The sequence below is a fragment of the Trichomycterus rosablanca genome, chromosome 1 (genome assembly GCF_030014385.1).
Source record: "Trichomycterus rosablanca isolate fTriRos1 chromosome 1, fTriRos1.hap1, whole genome shotgun sequence".
NCBI lineage: Eukaryota > Metazoa > Chordata > Actinopteri > Siluriformes > Trichomycteridae > Trichomycterus > Trichomycterus rosablanca.
This window is the reverse complement of record NC_085988.1, coordinates 58411666-58428183: the sequence shown is the minus strand read 5'-3', so window position 1 is coordinate 58428183 and position 16518 is coordinate 58411666. Positions and strand designations below refer to the sequence as shown.

At 40.1% G+C, this 16518-nt stretch overlaps 1 protein-coding gene across 1 annotated transcript in view; it reads right to left on the bottom strand.

Moving 5' to 3' along the window:
• The window catches only part of mapk11 (mitogen-activated protein kinase 11), a 36014-nt gene extending 19700 nt beyond the window's left edge, over positions 1 to 16314 (bottom strand). Inside the window, exon 1 of the mRNA XM_062994688.1 lies at positions 16093 to 16314. Within this exon, the coding sequence (XP_062850758.1) occupies positions 16093 to 16205 (113 nt within the window). The 5' untranslated portion in view covers positions 16206 to 16314. The remainder of the gene's footprint in view (positions 1 to 16092) is intronic.
• Positions 16315 to 16518: the final 204 nt, after the last annotated feature.

Sequence of the window (16518 nt, the reverse complement as noted above, 5' to 3'; positions counted from 1 at the left end):
CTAAGCATGCTTCTGTTGTCTGACACTTCAGCATGTTAAATGAACCTTTGAAAGGTGACATCACATGATAACAATCCAGATCACAATGCAAACATGGGTCAAAAGCATAGTTAATGATTACATGAAACGTCTTCTTTCGGCCACTTCTGTTAGAGGTGGACACAGCGGATCAATCCTGCCCATTTACACCTTGCCATGTCCTAAACCAGGGGTATTCAACTAAAATTTAAAATGGTCCAGTTAGAGAAAATTTCTTGAAGCAAAGGTCCGGAATGTATATATATATATATATATATATATATACAGTTTATATATATAATGTAAATATATTGATATTTACATTTACATTTTCAGCATTTAGCAGACGCTTTTATCCAAAGCGACTTACACAATGAGCGGAACACAATGAGCAATTGAGTGTTAAGGGCCTTGCTCAGGGACCCAACAGTGGCAACTTGGTGGTGGTGGGGTATCAACATCTTGTATCAACATCTGCATGTTATCAATAACTGCCAAATCAAATGTCTGTTTATTTATTAGGATTTTAACGTCATGTTTTACACTTTGGTTACATTCATGACAGGAACGGTGGTTACTCATTACACAAGATTCATCAGGTCACAAGGTTATATCGAACACAGTCATGGACAATTTAGTATCTCCAATACACCTCACTTGCATGTTTTTGGACTGTGGGAGGAAACCGGAGCACCGAAGGAAACCCACGCGGACACGGGGAGAACATGCATACACAGAGAGGACCCGGACCGCCCCACCTTATAAAACCTTTCTCTTATCAAATTAAGAGAAAATAAAAATTAATTGTGCTCCAGTGGGAAGTAAGAACAGAAATGAGTCTGTCCATCGCGGATTAAATGCTGTAATTTCGCTGTACACGTTTCTTTTTTGGAGAGCGCCATTTGTCTCCTGTCTCACTCGTCTTTTTCTCAACTTTCTCCTGCACAGTTGTCTGTATCTCTCCCTTCGTTTTTTCTACATTCGCTATCTTTCTTTTTCTTTCCACCGTCTTTTCACATGTAACTCGCCTCTAACTCTCTCAACTGTCTGCACTGCAGTCGCAGTGTTTACCGGCTGGAATGCACAGACTTGATTGGCTGAGTGGTGTCACGTGATTGGTTCTCATCCGCTAAACCGCTACCGTAAAGACTACAAAAGCTGCGCCGGTTAAAATAGAAGCGCTCCGTCAGGTTTCAAATAATAACTTTCTGTTTTGGCTATAGGTCCGGGTCCGTATGGGACAGCTTCTGGGTCCTGACCCGGACCGCGGTCCGCCTGTTAGTGACCTCTGTCCTAAACCGTTACTGCATCCTCAAACCTCCTATTTGGCCCTCCTTTGGTCTCGCCTCCCTAACTTTGTCTCCAAAACTTCCTCATAAAAAGCACAGCATTTCTGTCACCTCACTGTCACCTCCCTTTTTTGTCATACAGCACAGTAGGCCTCACAACTATCTTGTAGACTTTATTTCCTTGTTTCTACACTCACTGTCCATTTCATCAGCTCCATTTACCATATAGAAGCACTTTGTAGTTCTACAATTATTGGCTATAGTCCATCTATTTCACTACATATCTTTTTAGCCTGCTTTCACCTTGTTTTTCAACAGGACCACAACAGAGCAGGTATTATTTGGGACGTGGATCATTCTCAGCACTGCAGTGACACTGACATGGTGGTGGTGTGTTAGTGTGTGTTGTGCTGGTATGAGTGGATCAGACACAGCAATGCTGCTGGAGTTTTTAAATACCATGTCCACTCACTGTCCACTCTATTAGACACTCCTACCTAGTTGGTCCACCTTGTAGATGTAAAGTCAGAGACGGTCGCTCATCTATTGCTGTTTGAGTTGGTCATCTTCTAGACCTTCATCAGTGGTCACAGGACGCTGCCCAGGGGTGCTGTTGGCAGGACACCAGTGAGGTGTTTAAAAACTCCATCAGCGCTGCTGTGTCTGATCCACTCATACCAGCACAACACACACTAACACACCACCACCAAGTCAGTGTCTTTGCAGTGCTGAGAATGACCCACCACCCAAATAATACCTACTCTGTAGTGGTCCTGTGGGGTCCTGATCATTGAAGAACAGCATGAAAGGGGGCTAACAAAGCATGCAGAGAAACAGATGGACTACAGTCAGTAATTGTAGAACTACAAAGTGCTTCTATATGGTAAGTGGAGCAGATAAAATGGACAGTGAGTGTAGAAACAAGGAGGTGGTTTTATGGCTGATGTTATGGCTGATCGGTGTATGTTGCATCATGGTCCTGGAGGAACATTGTTCATTATGTTCATCATATCAGCCAGCTAATACGACTAGTAACACAGACAATAGAAAAATACAGTGTGACAGTTTGGTAGAGGTGACTCGAACTTCATTGGTGCAGTTTGGCTTATTGTATTAGACTGACTGCTTCAGTAATGTCAAGATAAGCCTAAAAACAGCCTAATACCAAAACCTCAATGCGTACTATCTAAGCCTAGTGCATTTAAGCCTACATCACTTTTAAAAACCATGTGCTTTAACCAACCTTAGACAAAAAGCCTGCATTATGCTTGAAAGATGCTCTGAGAAGAATAGACCAGCTATGTAATGCAGTGCACGTGTCGTGAACAAACAATGAAAATCAATAAAAGTGTCAGGAGCATATTGCAAGGTGCATGTGACAATAGTTGGTGTAAAATAAAGCAATAAGCCACGAGAGACCATGCGTTACTGCAATTTTATCACGGGGAAGGTTGTTTTGTCCAGAAGACTAAAACGTCTTTCCTCATGATAAAATCATAGCAGTAACGCAGGGTCTCGAGTGGCTTATTGCTTTTATAAAACGGCGGTCAACATAAAATATAATAAAACTCTCCCAAGACCACTAAAGAGCAGGTATTATTTAGGTGGTGGATCATTCTCAGCACTGACATGGTGGTGTGTTAGTGTGTGTTTTGCTGGGTATGAGTGGATCAGACACAGCAGAGCTGCTGGAGTTCTCAGAGGACTGAGAATAGTCCACCAACCACAAATAACCAACCAACAGTGGTCCATGGGCAGTGTCCTGTGACCACTGATGAAGGTCTAGAAGATGACCAATTCAAACAGCAGCAATAGATGAGTGATCGTCTCTGACTTTACAACTACAAGGTGAACCAACTAGGTAGGAGTGTCTAATAGAGTGGACAGTGAGTGGACACGGTGTTTAAAAACTCCAGCAGCACTGCAGTGTCTTATACGCTTATACCAGTACAACACACATTAACACACCACCACCATGTCAGTGTCACTGCAGTGCTGAGAATGATCCACCACCTAATTAATACCTACTTTCTGGTGGTTTTGTGGGGGTCCTGACCATTGAAGAACAGGGTGAAAGCAGGCTAAAAAAGCATGCAAAGAAACAGATGGACTACAGTCAGTAATTGTAGAACTACAAAGTGCTTCTTTATGGTAAGTGGAGCTGATAAAATGGACTGAGTGTAGAAACAAGAAGGTGGTTTTAATGTTATGGCTCATCGGTGTATGTAGCCATTGTTTATAATTATTTAATTTGTAATTTGTATGTGCAACAGATTTAACCAGACTTTTACGATAATAAATAATTAGCTTTGTGCTTTTTGACTGATGAGAATATTGGGTACGTTTGTTTTCTTTGGCCATGATGTTTTAATGATTAAAACTGATAGTGTTTCATTTATTAATAGCATCCACCTGCTTATTTATATTTAAAATCGACCTGCAAACAAGAAGCAAGCTGCCAGCAGATAAAATGAGAAAACTACAGCTGCTGCATGATTTGGATTTCATTTATTCATGAGTTTTCATGTTTTATAAACTCTTTATTCTAGGAAAGCTTGCGGTGAGTACAATTTTCCCATAATTACTGGGCACAATGCAGTAAAACTCCAGCTAGAAATCGGATTTTACTGCTTCTGACTGAACTTTGGCCCAGTTTGTCACTGACCTTTTGAAAGCGCTGCCAAGGAACCAAATTGTGTAGACAGACATGGCAGACAGAAACTAGCTTTCACTGTTTCACAAAACCCTGAACTGTTTAATTGAACTTTAAATTAAAACCATGGCATTGTATGGAAAAAATAAGTATGGTGACCAGTGAGCTGTGAAATAGGGAGACCAGGTTTGCATTTTAGATAGCAATCCCAGATCTGCTAGTCTTGAAATCGCTTGTTTTTGCTTTGTAGCTTTTTAAAAAGAGTTAATGTGTCTTTTGACTGAAGCAGTAATGATTCTTTAACCCACTTCCTTTTTTATCTTCATACGTCTTTAAATAGCAACCATTGCTTTCTCATTTTAAACAAAAATACATTTAATACAAAGTTGAATGTGAATAAACTTGTCACTACTTTTGGTCAATACTGTGTATTGATTTTAAGCACTTGTCACTCGGAGGAATGACCAGCTGAAAGGGTTTTTACCATGTACAGTAGACCCTTGAGTTACGAACAGTTTACCATACAAACATTTTGGGTTACGAACGATCTTTTTCAACTTAACGTACAAACAAATTTCGGAATACGAACAGAAATTCGTGAAACATGTGACGTCACGAACACGTTGACTCCAACTGTCTCTCTCTCTATATATACATACAGTGAGCAAACATTCGGACAGTGGATGGTGTTTTTCCGATGTTTTTATATTTTGTAAAATTCAATATTAAAATGTCCCCAAAGAAAGTGCAGAGGAAGCGTAGTGGTGAGAAAATTAAAAAATCACTATTTGTTGTGGTATAATTACTACTGCCAGTAGGTGTAACTGTGTATCAGAGGGGACAGTGAGTGAGAGAGAAGAAGGAATTCGGCTCAGTAAAGTATTCTTTCTTTCATGCAGTTACACCTACAAAATACAATACTATTTAAATAAAGAAGGAAATAATAGAAAAATATGGGAGTTGTTGTTTCTGGTAGATACATTTTATAAAAATAAAGGAATTTATTACGGTGTAAGGTACAGCACACATACTGTACTGAAATGTGATGTGTGTCCAGTACTACTGTGTATTGTTGTTTATTATTGTTTATTACAGTAATGTCTATTCTATAATTTAAGATTTAAGGGAAAATATACTTGTATTTATAACAAAAAAGACCATTTAAGACATTAGAAAGGTTAGGTAAGGGGGTGGTTTGGGGGGTCTGGCACAGATTAATTCTATTTACATTATTTCTTATGGGAAAAATAGGACATTTTGACTTAAGACCAGCCCTTTGGAACCAATTAAATTCGTAAGTCAAGGGTCCACTGTATCAGGTGAAAGATGTAAAAAGCATGGTTTGCATCAATATGCACCCAGCCTCGGGGTAAACAAAGAGCAAAATGCTTATCATGTGAAACCAAACTCAGACTAGATGTTAGTAGACAATCACAGATATAAATAAAATTGGGATGCAAATTTTGCCAATTTTTTTTAGCCAATAACTGACCATCATAAGTACATACAAAACATCAGTTTGATATAAACAAGTCTTTGTGTTTTATTTATTTAAAAAATATATATAATGTAGTGAATGTGGCAGTATTGTAGAATGGCAAGATAAACATAAACTCCATAAGCTAGTTCTGTGTTCCAAATGTACCCTGATTGCGTTACACTACCCCTCTACTGATACAACCCCTGATGAGGAACCCTGGTACAGCCAATCGTTGTTCATGTAGCCACCCAGCCCAGCCGGATGGCAGAGCTGCGATTCGATACGATATATTTGAAATCCTAGCTCTGGTGTGCTAGCGTATTTTACCGCTGTGCCACCTGAGCAGCACCAAAAGTAGATTTTAATCAAAGTAGCGAACAGTTTATTATAAAAGCTAACTAAGCATAATCCAGTAAAAATGATCATTAGTATATTAAAACTCTGATGACATTACTGTAGTTATTACAAGATTTCATTTCAGTTCATTTTTTTACTACTTTATCTTGGTTAGGATCATGTGTGTCCAGTTTACCCAAACTTACTGGGCGTAATGCAGTAACACACCCTTTAGTGGGCTGTCCAGGGCGTCACTTTGTAATATATATTTTGTGTATTGTTTCAAATAGAGACAGTGGTAGCCTAGTGGGTAGAGCTTTGGGCTATCAACTGGAAGATTGGCGGTTCAAATCCAGGCACTGCTATGCAGCCACTGTTGGGTCCTTGAGCAAGGCCCTTAACCCTGTCTGCTCCAGGGGCGCCGTACGATGGCTGACCCTGCGCTCTGACCCCAGCTTCCAAACAAGCTGAGATATGCGAAGAAAGAATTTCATTGTACTGTATATGTATATATGACAAATAAAGTATATCTTCTTCTAAATCCAAAGGCCAACATCAGTATTCCTAAAATTTGGTACAAATTTGTCTGACCTAGGAGCTAATCTAAATATCTGCAAGTGTTTTCGAAGCCTAACATGACTGATAACCATGGTGTAAACTAGTCTGGATTGCAAATCTATGGATCGTTGCTTGATTGTGTATCCAATTTCGGTTAATTCCACAGATTCATTTATTTTATTTCAGTAACTGATTCACTCTGACCAGTGTCATGGTGGGTCTGAAGCCTAATTGGAGACCCTGTCACAGGGCAAGAACATACCCTTTTATTACTTGCTCATCCTTCCACTCACCCATATTTAAGGGCAATTTAGCACAGCCAGTCCACTTACTGACACTGTTTTTTGGAAGGTTCAGAGAAATTTAAGGAATGTGACATGCTACAGGCCCAATTTTGGACCCTGGGCTCGGGGAACTGGGTTGTCGCAGGTGCTCTGAGCAGCTTGCTATATTGTGACAACCAGTTTTTATTTCCGCTCTCTCACTTTTCTATCCACTTTCTCGTTTGTGGGCTGTAGATGTTTTTGTGTCTTTCATTTGTTATTTTGTTTTCATTATTTACATTCCACTGCTATATACTGTATATACGTATATATATATATATATATATATATATATATATATATATATACTCTCACTGTCCATTTTATCAGCTCCACTTACCATATAGAAGCACTTTGTAGTTCTACAATTACTGACTGTAGTCCATCTGTTTCTCCACACACCTTTTAAGCCTGCTTTCAACCTGTTCGTTAATGGTCAGGACCCCCACAGGACCACCACAGAGCAGGTATTATTTAGGAGGTGGGTCATTCTCAGCACTGCAGTGACACTGACATGGTGGTGGTGTGTTAGTGTGTGTTGTGCTGGTATGAGTGCATCAGACACAGCTGCTGGAGTTTTTAAATACCGTGTCCACTCACTGTCCACTCTATTAGACACTCCTACCTAGTTGGTCCACCTTGTAGATGTACAATGTATGAAGTCAGAGACAATCGCTCATCTATTGCTGCTGTTTGAGTTGGTCATCTTCTAGACTCTCATCAGTGGTCACAGGATGCTGCCTACGGGGCGCTTTTGGCTGGATATTTTAGGTTCAGTGACAGTGAGGTGTTTAAAAATCCCAACACACACTAACACACCACCACCATGTCAGTGTCACTGCAGTGCTGAGAATGACCCACCTCCTAAATAATACCTGCTCTGTGGTGGTCCTGTGAGGGTCCTGACCATTGAAGAACAGCATGAAAGGGGGCTAACAAAGCATGTAGAGAAACAGATGGACTACAGTCAGTAATTGTAGAACTACAAAGTGCTTCTATATGGTAAGTGGAGCTGATAAAATGGACGGTGTAGAAACAAGGAGGTGTTATTAATGTTATGGCTGATCGGTGTATGTATATATATAATACGCTTCTTAATTCATATGAAAAAACAATTCAGTGATTTTAAGCTTAAGCTTGAATGTTTTACTGAGGCGAACATTTATTGAACAAATTAATTATTCACCAATTCAGATTCATCCAACAGTTTTCACTGCAAATATGAATGGCTGCCACTTTTTTCTTTTGTATTTTCAGGAACAAAGACAAACCTTTTGTTTCCTATTGTGTCATCGGCATCCGGAATTAGGAGGCGAATGTTATGAGGAGAGCTTAAAGGTTTTTTTGACTGAAAATTTCAAACCCCCCATTTAATATTTGTTTTTTTGTTTGTTTGTTTTTTTGCTTAATTTTGGAGGTAAGTAAATTGTTTTAAGTTCAAGGTGCACTGACGGATGTTTAATTGTTCTTACTTTTTTAAGCAAAGTAGAAATATCTGAAGAACTCGATGAAACAGATTAAACAATTTAATCACAGTTCAGCATAAGAACTGCATCTGAAAAGAGCTGGGCTAAATTATTGACATTCCTTCTTTTAGTCCTTCAGTGCACACAGCAGTTTTCTACAGTTACCTGCTGTTCCACCTGAAGTTCCTTCATGCTTTGTAAATCGTACTTTACATTTTTGGCAGTTAGCAGACGCTTTCATTTCAAGCAGCTTACAGTATTATGACAGTATATTGTCCAAGCAATTAAGGAGAAAAGAGCCTTGCTCAGGGGTCCAACAGCTGCAACCTGGTAGTGGTGGGGCTTGAACCAGCTCGTCTAACTAATCTGTACCTTAACAACAAGTTGGACCACAAGAACTGCTTAAACAGATTGTACAGGAGAACTGGAACACCACACCGTGAGTACTATCAGCCAAATTCTTTTCTCGGGTGTTCAGCTTGATTAAACTCCAATGACTAGGAAGGCCATTGTAAAACATTAAGGGGTGGTTTCCCAGACAGAGATTAAGCCTAGTTCTAGACTAAAACAGCCTTTTAACCTAGATTAAAAGAAATCTGCTTTCTCAGTCGTGGCTTAAAATAGTTCTAGATTTAGCCTAATTCTGAATTATCTCATTTGATTTCTTGAAGGATGATTAGAGCTATTGCAGGACTAAATTGAGGCTTAATTTAAACCTCACAGGAGGCAGGTTTAACTTCAGATTAATGTTGTTTGTCAAAGAAAACAAATGAATTACTTACACTATGTCAATGAAGATCAGCGAGTACCACCAGCTAGACTTGTTCTTGCTGACAAAAGTGACCCAGTACTTAATTTTGATGACATTAGTTTTTGAGATTGTTTTAGAATGTACAGCCCCAAATCAGAAAATTTTGGGACAGTATGGAAAATGCAAATAATAAAAACACAGTTTCTTACATTGACTTTGGTTTTATCTGATGTCAGACAGGATGAACCTGAGATATTTCATGTTTTATCTGCTCAACTTTTATTTATTAATAAACATCCAGCATATGTTGCTCTAAGATCTCAATGTACTTTTCTGCATTAATGCTGCCATTACAGAAGTGTAAATGACCTTTACCAAGGGCACTGACACAGCCCCATACCATGACAGACCCTGGCACTGATACGCCCCATACCATGACAGACCCTGGCACTGACACAGCCCCATACCATGACAGACCCTGGTTTTCGGACTTGTTGCTGATAACAGTCTGGATGGTTCTTTTCCTTTTTGGTCTGGAGCACACAGCATCCATTTTTTTTCAAAAAAAGACCTGGAATGCTGATTCATCTGACCACAATACACGTTTTTACTGTGTGATGGTCCATCCTAGATGCCTCCAAGCCCAGAGAAGTCGACACCGCTTCTGGACATGGTCAACATAAGGCTTCTATTTTGCACAGTAAAGTTTTAAGTATCATTTGTGCATGTAACTCTGTATTGTAGAGCTTGATAAAGGTTTGATAAACTAATCCCTCACCCATGTGGTTATATTAGCTATTGTTGAGTGGCGGTTCTTGATGCAGTGTCGTCTGAGGGATTGAAGATCACAGGCGTTCAGCTTAAGCTTGCACCCTTGGCCTTTATGCACTGAAATTCCTTTCCGATTCCTTAAATTGTTTAATGATATTATGCACTGTAGAGGGAGAAATATGCAAGTCCCTTCCAATCTTTCTTTGAGGTACATTGTTTTTAAACATTTCAATCATTTTTTCATGCATTTGTTGACAAACTTTGCTCATCACAGACTTTCCTTTCCTGGAAGCTGCAATCATCTGTTGACATCACCTGTTTGGAATCACATCATTAATTCATTTTTTCACCTCATTACTAGCCCTAAAGGGCGGCACGGTGGCTAAGTGGGTAGCACTGTCACCTCACAGCAAGAAGGTCCTGGGTTCAATCGTGGTCCGGGTCTTTTCTGTGTGGAGTTTGCATGTTCTCCCCATGTCTGTGTGGGTTCTTTCTGAGTGCTCCGGTTTCCTCCCACAGTCCAAAGACATGCAAGTGAGGTGAATTGGAGACACTAAATTGTCCATGATTGTGTTCAATATGAACTTGTGAACTGATGAATCTTGTGTAATGAGTAACTACATTTCCTGTCCTGAATGTAACCAAAGCGTAAAACATGACATTAAAATCCTAATAAACAAACAAAATACTAGCCCTAAATTGCCCCATCCCAACTTTTTTGGAATGTGTTGCAGGCCTGAAATGCAGAAATGGAGGTATATTAAGAAATACAATTAAGCAGACAAAATATGAACTTGGGTTCAAACTGTCTGCAATCAAATTAAATTCAAAGTAAATGTAAGAAACTCTGTTTTTATTTTATTTGCACATGATTTACTATTCCAGACTAAGGCCTACTACTGTCTTAAGTTAAACCCTGTCTGGGAAACCACCCCTAAGTGATTAGTCATGTTAAGTGGATGGGGGAATTATGATCCTGGAAGAGACCACGTCCAATCAGAATAACAATGTTTTATCTTATTGAACAGCTGATCAGTTGAAATAATGTGTGGGATCCTAAAGGGGTATCAGTCAGGAAAAGGTTACAAATCCCTGGCATTACATATACCACGGAACACAGTGAAGATGGTCATCAAGAAGTAGATAAAATATGGAAGTGACATTACCAAGAACTGGACGTCCATTCAAAATTGATAAAAAGACAAGAACAAAACCAGTGACTTTCTGTCAAGTACTGGTGGTGTATTACAAGTGACAACAATCTCCCATAATCTTAATATCTCTGGGCTGTGGGGTAGGGTGGCAAGACTGAAACCTTTTCTTAAAAAAGAAAAACACCCAGGCCTAGTTACATTTTGCAAAAACCTGAATTACACCTGCCAAAAGCATGTGGAGAAATGTGGTCTGAAGAGGTCTGAAGAGGCCATAATTACAATAGGTATGTTTGGCACAAAAACTACACTGTATATCAGCGAAAGAACACCATACAGTGAAGCACAGTGGTGGTAGCATTATTACCAGTTTTTTTCATCTGGAACTAGGGTTTTAGGTTTCAAGGTGGGGGGAAATGGTAGTGCTTTCTTTTACAGTCCTCTACAAAGATCAGGCATAACCTTTTGCTGCCAAACCTGCCCTGAACCGTGGAAGCATGGACTCCACCAGACCCCTGAAGGTGTGCTGTGGTATCTGGCACCAAGGTGTTAGCAGCATATCCTTTAACTCCTGTAAGTTATAAGGTGGGTCCAGCACATCCCACAGATGCTCGATTGGATTGAGATCTGGGGAATTTGGAGGCCAAGTCAACACCTTAAATTCATTGTTGTGCTCCTCAAATCCTTATGGCAGGGTGCATTATCCTGCTGAAAGAGGCCACAGCCATCAGGGAATATCATTTCCATGAAAGGGTGTACATGGTCTGCAACAATGCTTAGGTAGGTGGTACGTGTCTAAGTAACATCCACATGGATGGCAGGACCCAAAGTTTCCCAGCAGAACATTGCCCAAAGCATCACACTGCCTCTGCCGGCTTGCCTTCTTCCCATAGTGCATCCTGGTGCCATGTGTTCCCCAGGTAAGCGACACACACGCACCCGGCCATCCACGTGATGTAAAAGAAAACATGATTCATCAGACCAGGCCACCTTCTTCCATTGCTCCGTGGTCCAGTTCTGATGCTCACACACCCATTGTAGGCACTTGGCAGGGGACATGGGGTCAACATGGGCCACTTGGACCACTTTTGATAGATACTGATCACTGCAGACCGGGAACACCCCACAAGAGCTGCAGGTTTCGAGATGCTCTGATCCAGTCATCTAGTCATCACAATTTGGCCCTTGTCAGACTCGCTCAAATTCTTACACTTGTCCATTTTTCCTGCTTCTAACACATCAACTTTGAGGATAAAATGTTCACCTGCTGCCTAATATATCCCACCCACTAAGAGGTGCCGTGATTAAGAGATAATCAGTGTTATTCACTTCACCTGTCAGTGGTTATAATGTTATGCCTGGTCGGTGTATGTTTTAGATATTAACCAGGTGAGTGTAAGGCACAAACCCCAAAACACAGAGCACCACAGCAAAATCATGTATTGGTACTTACCATCATGTTACCCAGGTTTGTACCTCACACTTAACTGGTTAATATCTAGAACCTGTGAGACATTTCAGAGTAATTAAATTACTTGCAATATGACAGATTTGAAGAACTTTTGCCAAGTCAAAATGTGCCATGCTGATAGACACATACCCAAAAAGACTGAATGCTGACATAAAATCAAAAGGTGCTTCAACAAAGTATTTGTTTAAGGTTGTGCATACACACAGTGGTGTTCAAAAAAATAGCAGTGATTTTAAAAAAGTGAATAAAGCACAAAATCATTCTAATAACTTTTATTTCCATGAATGCAAATGCACTGAAAATACTACACTTTCAATTCTAAATCAAAACATTAACAAAATTTAGCCAGTTTGTGTTCATCATTTACAGAAAATTAAGAAAAATGAATATTAGGCTGTTCAAAAAAATAGCAGTGCCAGCATTTTTCTCAAAAAATGTATCTATAAACTAAAAATGTTTGAGGTTTCACTTTACTTTAAATTACTGAACTAATATTCAGTGGCATAACAATTGTTTCCGAGATCTGTGTTGCATGGAGTCGACCAACTTCTGGCACCTCTGAACAGGTATTCCAGTCCAGGATGATTAGACTACATTCCACAGTTCTTCTGCAATTTTGGGTTTTGCCTCAAAAGAACGCATTTCAGATATCAGAACACAAGTTCTCTCTGGGATTAAAGTCAGGGGATTGGGCTGGTCACTCTATTACCTCAATCTTGTTTGTCTGTAACCAAGATGTTTTGGGTCATTGTCATGTTGAAACACCCATTTTAAGGACATTTCTTCTTCGACATAGGGCAACATGATCTCCTCAAGTATTCTGATATATTTAAACTGATCCATGATCCCTCGTATGCGATAAGTAGGCGTAACACCATGATATGAAAAACATCCCATATCATCATTTTGTACCACCATGCTTTACTGTCTTCACAGTGAACTTTGGCTTGAATTCAGTGCTCAAGGGGTGTCAGACATACTGTCTACGTCCACTAGACCCAAAAAGAAAAATTTTTCTTTCACCAGTCCACAAATGTTGAGCCATTTCTCTTTGGACCAGTTAATGTGTTCCTTGGCAAATTTGAACCCATTCAGGACGTGTCTTTTTCTTAACAACGGGACTTTGCAAGGAGTTCTTGCTGGTAAATTGGCTTCACTTAATCATCTTCTGTACTCACTGGTAACTTCAGATGTTCCTTGATCTTTCTGGAGGTGATCATTGGCTGAACCATTGCCATTTTGGCTATTCTTCGATCCAATCGAACAGTAGTTCCACACTTCACCAATTGAACTCCTCACTGCTATTATTTTGAACAACCACCTTTCAATCAATGCTTCGATTACTCAGAATGAACGGCATGCATGTCCTAATTGTTGGGTTTGTTTTGTTTTCATTACTCTACTACACTTTCAAGTAAAATTTTTGCTATGTAGAAATAGCATTTCTACTAAAAACAGTGATTTATCAGGTCAATGGTGTTGGACTGCTATTTTTTTGAACACCACTGTATGCAACCACGGTATTGTACGTTTTTCCTCCTAAAAGATTTCAGGTACTCTACATTTACTAGTCACATTCTGATGATTGTGCCATCCTGGAAAAGATCTCTCCTATTAGAATAGAAATGTTCTATCATTTGGTAATGTGATCAGTTAACATCTTTTGATCTATTGATTGACCTTCTCAATTACCTTAAGAACATCATCTTACCTCTTTTTAAAAATTTTAATCAAGTGGGTCTGCTTATCATTGCTATACATGCCACAAAGCATAATATAAACAGTCCAGATTTTAGACATGACTAGCTAGACTACTGGCACCAATGTGTCTATCTAGCAGGATTAAGAATTCCCCTGCATTCCCAAGACTGCTTGTTCACTGATACCAAAGTATTTGGACTCCTGACCATGAGCTTGTTGAACATCCCATTTAAAAAACCATGGGCACTAATATGCCCCATCCTCCTTGCTGCAATAACAGCCTCTACTCTTCTAGTAAGGTTTCCCACTCTTTTGTAGAGTGTGTCTGTAGAAATCTGTGCCCATTTAATCAAAATAGCATTTGTGAGGTCAGGCACAAATGCTTGACAAGAAGACCTGTCTTACAGTCAATGTTCTAATTTATCTCAGAGGTGTTTAGTGAGGTTGTGGTCAGGGCTCTCTACAGACCGTTACAGTGTTCTTCCACACCAAACTGGTGAAACCATGTCTGTAGGGACTTTATACCTGAACAGGAAAGGGCCTTTCTTGATTTGTTGCCACAGTTAGAAGCACATCCCCATTTGTTGTGTTTTTACTGTATCTGTTGTGTTTTTACTGTATTTCATGATGAAATCATGATGTTATTTTTTGTATGTTTTGGTGTTTATGTTTGTTCTGTTTGTCCTGTGTTTCTTTTTGTGCTTTTTGTGCTGCAGAACAGGAACCTGCTGTAAACCAGTTTTTAACTGAGTCAGGCCAGTATAAATGTGGCATATTTTGATGTTGCTTTAAATTTTCCTGTATAAATAAATAAAGTAAAGTAAAAAACATCATACATTTTCTATAATGTATTTTATACAGAGCGCTTGGGTGGCACAGCAGTCTATTACACTAACCCAACACAGCTGACATCCGTGGAATCTCAGTGGTGCTATCGGCCGGCCAGTCTAAACAGACATGCTTGGCTATGTGTGAGGGAGAATGGCCTTCTCGTCCAGGGTATCCCTGCCTTGTGCTGAGTTTCCCAGTGGACCAGGATAAATCGGTTAATTAAAATCTAAAAGAAAAACCAGCTAGTTCTCAGATTGACGGCACGATGGCTTAGTGGGTAGCACTGTCGCCTCACAGCAAGAAGGTCCTGGGTTCGATCCCCAGGTGGGGCGGTCCGGGTCCTTTATGTGCGAAGTTTGCATGTTCTCCCCATGTCCGCGTGGGTTTCCTCCAGGTGCTCCGGTTTCCTCCCACAGTCCAAAAACATACCACCAGGCTTATTAGAAACACTGAATTGTCCTATAGATACCTAGCCGCTAGATGCACAAACCAGTGCATTGTAGTGCCGGTCCCAAGCCCGGATTAATAGGGAGGGTTGTGTCAGGAAGGGCATCCGGCATAAAAACTGTGCCAAATCCCGCCGGCGACCCCTAACGGGGAAGAAGCCAGAGATGCCGACCCCGTAATCGAAAAACGGGACAAAGGCTGAGGAACAACAGCTAGTTCTCAGATTGGGAGCCAGACTGTCCCTTCCTTTCAGGTTACAGAGACGTTGATGTCATTGGTCCATTGGTCTTCACCCAGGATTGAGTCTTTTTTGGTTGTTGTTTCTTTTATTGTTCTTGCACAGCTCTGGCACTGACCAGCCTAATTTAAAAATAGTCAAACATGACTGTTCATCTTTAATTCTATTAAGCAGTACACCTGACTGGAAGCATTTGTACTCGGTGTGGTTCTCCACTCATTCATTTTTACCGTATGCAGCTCATAAATTGGAAATCTGATATCAATAATAAAATAAAAAAAGAAGCCGGACACACGTTAAGTGGATAACGAGTGGATGATTCGATTCCCAATACCCACTCTTTTGCGCATCCAATCCCAGTCAATAAGCGCTGGTTTACACTATGATGTTTGCGTTTTCGAACCCAATATGTGCAGGACGGCCAGCAAACTCCATCTATATATAATATTTATTTCACAATATTTATTGCTCAACATTCGCTGCTGCAAGACAATGCTGACAATCAACCAGTTGTACTGGGTGTGTTTAATAAAGAGCAGATTAAATAACAATAATGATACATTTAAATAAAGTGTATGATGCTGATCAGCCAGCTGAATGAAACTCACCACACAGAACCGTAAGCGCCCGAACCCACCGGGGTGAGCAGCTGATAGCGTTCGGGCACCTCCCATACGGTTTTATTCAGCTCCTGACGGTAAAATCCAGGTCTGGATGACATTATCGCACATAAGCACTAAAAATCGGCCAGGTTGCAATTCTCTGCTTTATGATAAAGCAGGATAGCCCGAATTTTAACCTCAGCAATCCTGGCACTACAATAACGGTCCCGTCTGTGTTTCCGCTATTTACCAGAATGGGAGGCACCGTCAGTGTGTGTTTGTGTGTTTGTGTGTGTGTGTGTGTGTGTGTGTGTGTGTGTGTGTGTGAGAGAGAGAGAGAGAGAGAGAGAGAGAGAGAGAGAGAGAGAGCTTATTATTATTATTATTATTATTATTATTATTATTATTATTATTATTACTCAAATTGTAAAA